The sequence below is a fragment of the Eutrigla gurnardus genome (assembly GCF_963514095.1).
Source record: "Eutrigla gurnardus genome assembly, chromosome: 12".
Taxonomy (NCBI): domain Eukaryota; kingdom Metazoa; phylum Chordata; class Actinopteri; order Perciformes; family Triglidae; genus Eutrigla; species Eutrigla gurnardus.
This window is the reverse complement of record NC_139926.1, coordinates 8,565,151-8,575,287: the sequence shown is the minus strand read 5'-3', so window position 1 is coordinate 8,575,287 and position 10,137 is coordinate 8,565,151. Positions and strand designations below refer to the sequence as shown.

Sequence of the window (10,137 nt, the reverse complement as noted above, 5' to 3'; positions counted from 1 at the left end):
GTGGTCCCGCCGGACTGTAAGGATTTACTTTCTTCATCTGTGGTCTTTGTAACTTAAAACTCTGACTGCTGCCACGTTTTCTTTACTGTTCTCATGTTATCTAATAAATCTGGAACGACATCCGGACCATGTGGCATCAAACAGCAAGGTCGGACACACACTCCTTAATACTGCTGACCTCTGACCTCTGGCACTCACTGATTTCCACTTAAGACCATTAGGGTACGGAGTTGAAGAGTGATGCACAGCAGGCGTCCTCGGTGCTCACCTCCATCTGAAGTCCCTCATTAGTGAAGGAAAGATGCACATAGAAGTATTTTTTATACCAGCGAGAGTCAGATCCCAGTCTGTCACACCAGAATTTCCTGCTGGTTTACTTTTCATTGTTGTCGCCAACACGAGAAATTACAATGGAGTCCCTGTTCAGTATGGGAGCGTCTCCTAAAAATGACGCTCCCATACAACCAAACTGCATTGTGATTTACGTTTCAAGGGAAACATGTTTTGTCATGGATTGGAGTTTGTTATGTTTGTCTGTTTTGTTTAAATTTCATAGTAATTTCAAGCAAAACCTAACCAAGAAGTTTTACTTTTGCTTCAATTTGAAAAGTTAACCACATGTTTCAAACTGTGAATGTAATGCAGGAGAAAATACATTTCCCTCAAAGGACTTAAATGAGAGTGCACTGTTATTTTTCGTAGGAGTTGCATTGTTTCATATTCTGAGTGGTTGGTAAATAAAGTGCAAAATTACTAATATGTTAGTTTGGACATATTTTGATCTGGGAGAATAAAGGTATGTAAGTAAGTTGCTTTTCTTAAACGCCATTTTTCCAGAGCAGAACACCACAAAGAAAATTATAAATACAGACATTAATAGAGACGTAAACACGGTAAAATAGAAATAGACTGACCAATCCTAACGTTGCATCGGCCTGCTCCGAACAGGTCCTACAACGACCCGGCTCTGCTCTGAAGACTCAATTGTTTCAGATTTCTTCATTTTCAGGCTGGTTTTGTGGATTAGGAGCTCGTCCTGGAAAACGTGTAATATTGATACTCGTTACCTAGAGAGGTTGGAAGGAGATGTTTCATCGTGGATCCAAGATTAGCAGTGTGTTTGCACATCTATGCTACACTAGCTAGTGAATGTCTATGCTTTTGCAACTATCCCCTCTTTCTCCTCCTCCGACAGCCTGATTACATGACTTCACTGTCTTCTGTCTGGTGATGTGGTTCACGTTCACACTGTGATCTGTAGCTTCCAACTTTATCTCTTTATCCTGTTTTTGCTGCTGACTCATTTTGACATCCTGGGTATATACTGCAAACACATATTGTAGACTCTTCTGTCTGCTTCTCTTTTCCAAAAATGTAATAATATTTCAGGAAGTGCCGTTAGTGGCAGTGTGATCTCCATGGTGGCACTGCAGGACGAGACTTTGAAGCTCTGTTCCAAAGTGAGGACCGGCCAAAATGTCCTCATTTTCCAAAGGTGTCCTCACTATGAAGGTTTGAAACTCAAGTTGGTCCACACAAAGATAGCTGAACAAGACACACAAACAAAGTGATGGGGAACTAAAGTAAGAGTGGCAGCTGAGGCTTGAGCCAGTAACGTCAGCTGCATACCCTCATGCAGAAACCACTGCCAGGTGCTGCCTGTCACACACACACACACACGCACACACACACACACACACACACACACACACACACACACACACACACACACACACACACACACACACACACACACACACACACACACACACACACACAGAGAGAGTTGGATCCGTTTCAGCTCTCCCCTAATTGCTCATCTGGTCTCATTGTTTGGGACTTTAGAAAGATAATTGCTCTTGAGCGGTATCACTGTATCCGAGAATATGACACAGATCTTCACGACACAGTAAGTTATTTTATTACATATTCAATATTAATAACCCTCATCATCATTATGCTGGTTATGTGATTTCCTGTCTGACGATTTCAGCCACCTTAACTTGTCTTTTGGCTGAATGAATGACAGGAAGGAGAGGAGGAGAGGAGGAGAGGACGCAGCTGGTAGATGAGAGGCGTTATTAGAGGAAAGGAGGACAGCAATCCTAAAATATGTACTGTGTATTAGCTGTGTATATCTCTCTTTGTTATATATGTCCACCAGGCCGCTGTTGAGCACAAACAACTGCAGGTCAGTTTGATCCAGTTCACTTTAAGTCCCCCAATTTAGCATTTATAGCCAGTATGTAAAAATATAATAAATGGTTTGTAACACATTATAATGTAGGTATTTATCTGTTAATAACAACAAATCATCCTGTGGGCACCCAGATTTGGAGGTTGCTGTTAACACAGATAATGAAGAATAATGAAATACACTTCTAATAATATAAAAATGTGTTGATATGAGGGGACGTTATATTTGTGACAACTACTGTACATTTATAAACACTCAAAATGTCCTTAAAGCTGTAATAAAAGCATTAAGCTGTTTATTAAATATTTGTAATTTGCTTAAAAATGCTAATTACTGGAGTAAAGTCTAATCCAATTCTGACAAATAACAAATAACTAAGTTAGTTTGCAGTCTCAGATTACTAATTTCAAGTTAATTTATAAATATTGATATATCATTATATATTACACTACCAGGAGTATTTTAGTTAAAATGAGCTTCTTATCATTATAATCCAGTAATACATTATAGGCTATATTGTGAAACAGGGCATCATGCTCAAAGAGTACTTTAACTTTTAGTACTTTATCTTGATGCGAAAACTTGTGTATTTATATACCATGTAAGTAAGATTTTGAATGCAGGAATTTTGAGTGTAGTGATTTTTCCACAGTGTGTTGCTGCTTGTACTTAAGTACATTTAAGTATTTCAGTATTTTATATTTTGCACCAGACGCAATGTCTCCAAGGAGCATGACATATACTCAGGACAACACACACACACACACACACACACACACACACACACACACACACACACACACACACACACACACACACACACACACACACACACACACACACACACAGTCTTTTGGGATGAAATAATGCTTCAAAAATAACTCAGAAAACCAAGCATCCAGCAGGAAACCACTACCATTCAGGAGCCCCACCCGCCTGGGATGCACCGGGAAGGAAACCCGGGCCTCTCCTTCACAGACATCAGTGAAGGAAGTGACCAGTTTATATACAGCAGTACATTAAACACTTATGATGACCTCGATGTCCTTCAGCTTTAACTCATAACGTCATGATGAGCTGTTTAACATCGTGTTTGTGCAACTTTTCTTTACAGAATATTTAAGATAAATTGTTGCTCCATAAATACTGCTGCATATTAACTATGTATTGATGCATTTTGTTCAACATGTTTACATGTTTATATACTAAAAAGTAATATTGTCTACTTCTACCTGTAGATTATAACATGAATGGAGCATCATAAATGAATAAGGGATGATGTTCTGTGAAGGCTCGCCTCTTTATGTTAATTTATGTGGTGATGGCGCCATCTAGTGTTAACCAGTGTTATAGTTGAGGAGGTGACCACTGAGATTTTACATACATGTTGTTTGTATCTTGGTAACGTTTAACGTGTTCATTTACTGATACTTTATACTTCTTATCTAGTGCAATTCAGAAGGATACATTGTACTTTTACTGCAAAGCATTTATGACAGCTAGTTCACTTTACCAACGTTTTAAATAAAAAACATACTGTATATGAATATGATGCACTTATAAGAAGGTGGCTAAACAGTGAACTACTATTTAAACTACATAATACCTCATCATTATACAATACAATAATACATATAATTACTTTTAATACTGTAAGTATATTTTGCTCACGATTCTTACTTCCCAATGCAGGTCATTTACTCGTAATGGAGTACTTTTATAAAGTAGTATTACCACTTTTGCTAAGTAAAGAATCTGAAAACTTCCTCCACTGAGACACATTTAAATCAACTTCAGATGAACTCAAATAAAAATCTCAAGATTTTTTTGGTCTGAAGCATTTGACATGTATGTTATGTTTATGTTTTGATGAATTTGGAGGGTCTGTTATCTTAGTCATGCAAATTGCTATGAAACCTCTTTTTAACTGTTTTTGTTTATTTAATGACAACTCACATACGAACGAGCATTTCTACAACATAAAATTCATACAACTGAGCTAAGACTCATGCCACAGGAACTGAAAAAATGACTTAAATTAAGAAGTAATAAATAATAATAATTTTACATTATTATTATTTAAAATTTATTTAATTATTTCAAATACAATTCTAGGGAGTAAAGTCCTTTTTATTCAATATATACTGCTGATGTGTATTATATAATTAATTATAATTATAATTATATAATGTAATATGCATTTGTGGAAGCAACTGGGAAGTTGAGATTTATTTGCAGAGCTGCTATGAATCCTCTTATTATGTCTAATGCTAAGCGATCAGTACACCTCTGAATCAGTGAGCCTTTGGTGTCATCATGACCTAAATATCATCAGCAAGCGCGGAAATATTGTCTGTAATAAGCCCTGGATAAAACAATGAAGGATTTGTGCTTCATCCCGTGTGCTTTTCAAAGAGCCGTTTAGTGAAGGAGGAGTGCTTCGGAGTGCAGGTGTGAGATGCTGCTGTCACTTTGACCCAAGAGACAGAGACTTACAAAACGCCACGGGATATGTATATACACACAACACCTGTTCTTCTATTTACATGCAAATAGTCAGACATGACGACACCCGGGAACACAGGAACAGTGTGTTTGAGTGTGACCTGTGGTGGATCGGAGAAAGAATATCCCCACATGTAATGGGTGCCGAATGGAATAATTCAGTCACACTTTAGCTGATATATTTTGAATATTGAGCTCACTCTCCTAACATTTAGCTCATTTTCCTCACATTTGAGGTACAAATGAAATGGTGAATCTAAATGAAAAATCTAAATCTAAATGCTAAATTAAATCCACAAGGAAGGATTTAAAGAGAAGCCGAGACAAGAGTATGCTCCCAGGCAACAAAGCCGTGGACGTTGTTGATAATCACAGGCGTGCTGATTTAATAACTCCGACGCTGTAATGATTCCACGGCTCAACAATCACTCAGCTGGTGTAAATGTATGGAAAACAAAGGGATACAAGGTTGATTAGCCAGCCAGGTGGCGGATTACTGAGACTTGTTTTAGCTAAATATTTTCTGTAGGTGTCTCCATGAGTAATGGTAGAGTAAACCAAGGGGACGTAGCTACAACTAATATGTTTAACAGAGAGAGAGAGAGAGAGAGAGAGAGAGAGAGAGAGAGAGAGAGAGAGAGAGAGAGAGAGAGGGTATGAGTGTATCTGATGACACTGTTTACATGAGAAGGAGTTTGTGGAATGAGACGTCCTCTTCTTGAGGTGTTTTTCTTCAAGGGCCTGAGGAGACGTGCAGACGAACAGAGAATAGCATGCACCTGATCACACCGACACACACACACGCACACACACGCACACACACACACACACACGCACACACGCACACACACACACACACACACACACGCACACACACACGCACACACGCACACACACACACACACACACACACACACACACGCACACACACACGCACACACGCACACACACACACACACACACACACACACACACACACACACACACACACACACACACACCATTGGACCTTTCTCACACCATCTTGTGAGAAGGCACGAAGGCACGAATTTTTTCATGAAGGCACGAATTTCAGCAGCAGAGGGACATTTGGAGATGGAGTCACATTCCTCTTTCACCCTTTGCTGATTTCTCCTGCCCTGGCATGCAAAAAAACAAAACAAAAAAGAAAAATGTTATGTTGTCCAAGTTTACTTTACTGTCTCCTCACCGCAAATGCCTTTTGTCCTTTTGCAGCGAGGCCGAGTAAACTGGCATTTAAATGTCAACGACTTACATTCTGTAAGAAATAAGCAGGAAGTTGAACGTATGCCTGTTTCAAATTGAAGCAACTTTATTTAATTTGCTTCGAAGGCAGCAGTGGTGGGAGAGGTACTCAGATAGTTTACCATAGTGTGGAAATACTCTTTTACAAGTAAAAACCTAGCATTCAAAATATACTAAAGTACAACTACAATATGCATAATGGCTTATTTCAGAGTAATATTGTGTTATAATTATTGATGAAGTGTGTTCATCACTTTAATGTGGCGGCTGGTAAAGATGGATGTCATTTTAACTATTTTATACATCTGCTGGGTAGTCAATCTATGGTAATACATCCTTATTCATGAATTATATCTTGGACTATAAGTATGAATCTTAGGGGTAAAAGGTCTAATATTTCCTTCTGAGATGTAGAGGAGTAGGAAGTATAAAGTTGCAAGAAGAAGAAATACTCAAGTCAAGTACAAGTATGACAAAAAAAGGTACAGCGCTTACTCCGGTACTTTCCATCACTGGATTCAACTGTACACTTTTTGTATCATAAAATTACCTAAAGTTTGATTTGAGTAAATGTACTTGCAATATATGAATACTTCTTACAGGGTTTTCCTTTAAAGATAAATGTTCTGACAAAGATTCAAAATATAATGAAGCAAAACATAGAAATACTCAAGTGAAGTACAAGCACCTCACAATTGCTGTCATAAGTACAGTACATGGGTTAATGTACTGTCCTTTCCATCACTGCAATATAAAATAAGTGACTGTGTGCGTGTTAAGGTATTATGGGGCGAGGAATGAGTTGTTTACAACACAAACAGAATAATAAAAACAGTCAGCCTGCGTGTCATGCAACAAGGTTACAGCAGAATCTTCACTTTTTATTCGTGGCTTTTCTATCGTTACGAGAACACACAAACATGGCAGACGCCAATGAACTCCGGCTCCATGCATACTAACAATGAGGTGCGACTGGCGAGCTTCATGCACTAATAGCCACCACCAGCTGACCACATTCCACAGCTGTGTGGCTCAAGGTCCAGACACACACACACACACACACACACACACACACACACACACACACACACACACACACACACACACACACACACACACACAGTCGAGAACACCTTCAAATAATAATTCAGGGGATTTGCTGCGTTTAGGTCTCACCTACCTTCAAAGTGTTTCCATCATATGGAAAAAGGCTCAGAGTTCATTTGGGATTTAGGACATGCAGCTTCATCTCGGCCCTGTGGGATATAAGTCTAATATTTCAAATAAGAGGAATGTTTTTTTTTCTGTGTGGCCTTGATTTTACACTTCAATATGTTTTGTATAACTAACTACATGCTAGTAACTCAAGTACACATTTAGTATTACCATTATACTTATACTCCACTACATTTGCCAGCTTTTGTTACTTTTCAGAGTAGCTTTTCATCCCCTTCCTGTGCAGTGAAAACGTCTCCAGACGTGTTGACTTTGAATGTTTGTGCTAAATTGAAGGATGAAGTGTTCCTTCGTGCGTTGAGGAAATCCTCCTACTTCTTCATCTAAATAAACTACTTTAAAAGCCTCTCGGATCAGCAGGAAAATGCATCATCACATAGTTGAATATCATGAAACGTGGACTTTTCAGAGATACATGGTTCTCACAGGAGAGCGACGCTACAAACATGTGAAAGTCTCATAGAATGATGCATTGCTGTATATTAAACTAGCCAACAGTATATAAAAATAGAATTAAAACACCCACAGCAGTTAAATGCAACATACACATTCATGCAGCAGTGTATTTATACACATTTTTTCCTTCTCCACAATCCTTCCAAATACTGCACTGTAGAAGTACGCCCACCACCTGATTGGGAATTGTGCTAGAGAGAATGTTACCAAGACAACCGGGGTTCAAGTGTCCTAAGTGTGTAACAATCTGCCCTGCTGATGTGTCCCTGAGCAAGACACTAAATCCCTGCCTACCCCAGGGGAGCTGTTGTCTACCTGACCCTGACCTCTGACCTCTCTGGAAAAAAGCCACAGAGATAAAAAACGCAATTTTGCCACAGCGACGTATAATGTATAACACTTTTATTATATCTCCACCGTGTACCAATCTTTGCAGTTCTGTCTGTCATTGTGATCCAACTCCAGCTGGACAAGAGGAAGAGGTCAGAGGTCAGGCTTGCACATCAGACCTCCAGTAATCTGGTGACATCACTGCTGTGTGTGGTTACAACATACCCATTTCTGACCTTCATCCGTGGAGCAGGGTGTGGTGAGTTAAAGGGGTAGTTTGGATTTTTGTAAGAGTATTAACTACAGTAGACGCTGGTCAGCTTTGCCACAGTTCGGATGAAACAGACGTAAAACAAATGTTTTATGAATTCAAGTGTACGCTATATATTTAGAGTATTTTCACCCCTTTGCCTTGCCTCAGACTGACTGAACTCGTTATCTCTCTTAAAAGCCACCAGGCTCTATTGACAATAACAGTACGTTTACCTCGCAGGCGTTGCTGGTCTGCTGCTGCCTCCATCGGTTCGTTAGTTTGTGTTGTTGTGTGACTTTGGTGACATCAAACTTACCCTTTAAAACACCCAAATGACTGAGGGTTTCGTAAAAACCATACGTAATACATACCAGCAGGAGTTTGACGTGTGTTTTTTTCTTCACTTTTATTTAAGATGGCTTCGTGCTTGTCTGGTTTAGTTTCATATCATGGCTGCAACTAAATTTCCATTATTGATGCTTGAAAACAAACTTAATTGATTGGGGAGAAGCCAGTAAAGGTAAATGTCCACTGAGTTGGACTATGAAGCCAATCTAGCAGACGCACTAATGAAAACACCTTTGGGTAACAAGGAAAACATCCATGTAATGCTGCTTGGGGTTCATACCGTACCTGCACACCATTGTCTTTAAAAGCATAAGCAGGCTCTAACAGACCCGACGCTCCACCAATCAGCGCCTCCGACCGCTTCTTCACGTCCCGGCGGAGGAGCACATTAGACGCCCCGCGCGTCACTCATGATTCCGGGCGGCGTGTGGGAGGAGCCGGGTGCGAGGATGAAGGGAGGGGCGGTTAGTTAGAGGCGGTGCGACTGTCAATTGTGTTCCCTATTCTCGCACAAAGTCTGCTGTTGTTGCCGTTGAGTACAACCGAGACGACCGCGGACGCCGCGTCCAGTCAGAGCGATGAGCTCCGCGCTGACGGATCAACGGGTCTGGGCTTCTTCTCTCGTCGTAGACCGCAGTGCAACTTCGCTCCTCTCTGCACTTTGACACCGCTGTGTGTTTGGGGAGCTGAGGAGGAGTAGTGTTTCGGGAAGCCTCGTAGTCAACGCTGGATTGTTTTCAAACAGTTTCTTCTCCTTCTTCTCCAACCAACATCACGTCGCTGTCATCGTTTCTCGTCTTGGACCAAAGGCTTCTTTCTTGTGTGTGTGTGTGTGTGCCTTCGCCGCCTGGAGGAGCGAGGCTGAGCACGGGGAAGACTTGTTGCGCGCATCCGGGAGAGCGCACCAAGTCCGGGTCTCCTCCAGGTCCGCCGTACCTGCGTGCGATGCTCTGATTTCAGCAGCGAGGGACCGAGAGGAGCGGGAATGGACTGTTAACCGCCTGAAGTCAGCACGGCTCGCTGCTCAGTGACTATGACAATCTGTTCGTAATTAATTAAAATTGGGCTGATTAGTTTCCTCCAGCCTATCAGAGCTGCTGCTGAGTGATTTTCTCCTTTAAATGGCATCCGCACGCATCCAAGTCAAACTTTATTCGGGTCAGAGCCGACGACTTGATTAATTTCTCCTCTCCCGGCGTTTTGAATCGAGCCCTCCCCCCCCTTCTCGTCGACATGTCTGAGCGTGATGGATATGGAGACGGGCTGTGCAGCGAAGGAGCGCCGGACGGCATCCCGCCGAGAGCGTCCCGCGGCCGGCGGAGCGGCGTCGTCCTCCCCGGTGGCGGCCAGGACGCGGACACCATCCTCCTGGATGCCGCGAAGGCAGCACCTCGCCGGAGCAGCATCATCAAGGTAGGAAACGCGTCAGTGTTGTTTGAACGTCATGCAATGGAAACCAAAGCATGGTGTAAAGCAGCTCCTTAAAAAGAGAACTTATTCCCGGCAATGTTTGTGAAATGTGTCAACAAGTGATAAACGACAGCAG

General features: G+C 41.3%; 1 protein-coding gene across 1 annotated transcript in view; it reads left to right on the top strand.

The window, feature by feature from the left end:
* Positions 1 to 9,156: 9,156 nt before the first annotated feature.
* plcl1 (phospholipase C like 1) overlaps positions 9,157 to 10,137 on the top strand; it is an 82,527-nt gene continuing 81,546 nt past the window's right edge. Inside the window, exon 1 of the mRNA XM_084023310.1 lies at positions 9,157 to 10,004. Within this exon, the coding sequence (XP_083879436.1) occupies positions 9,825 to 10,004 (180 nt within the window). The 5' untranslated portion in view covers positions 9,157 to 9,824. The remainder of the gene's footprint in view (positions 10,005 to 10,137) is intronic.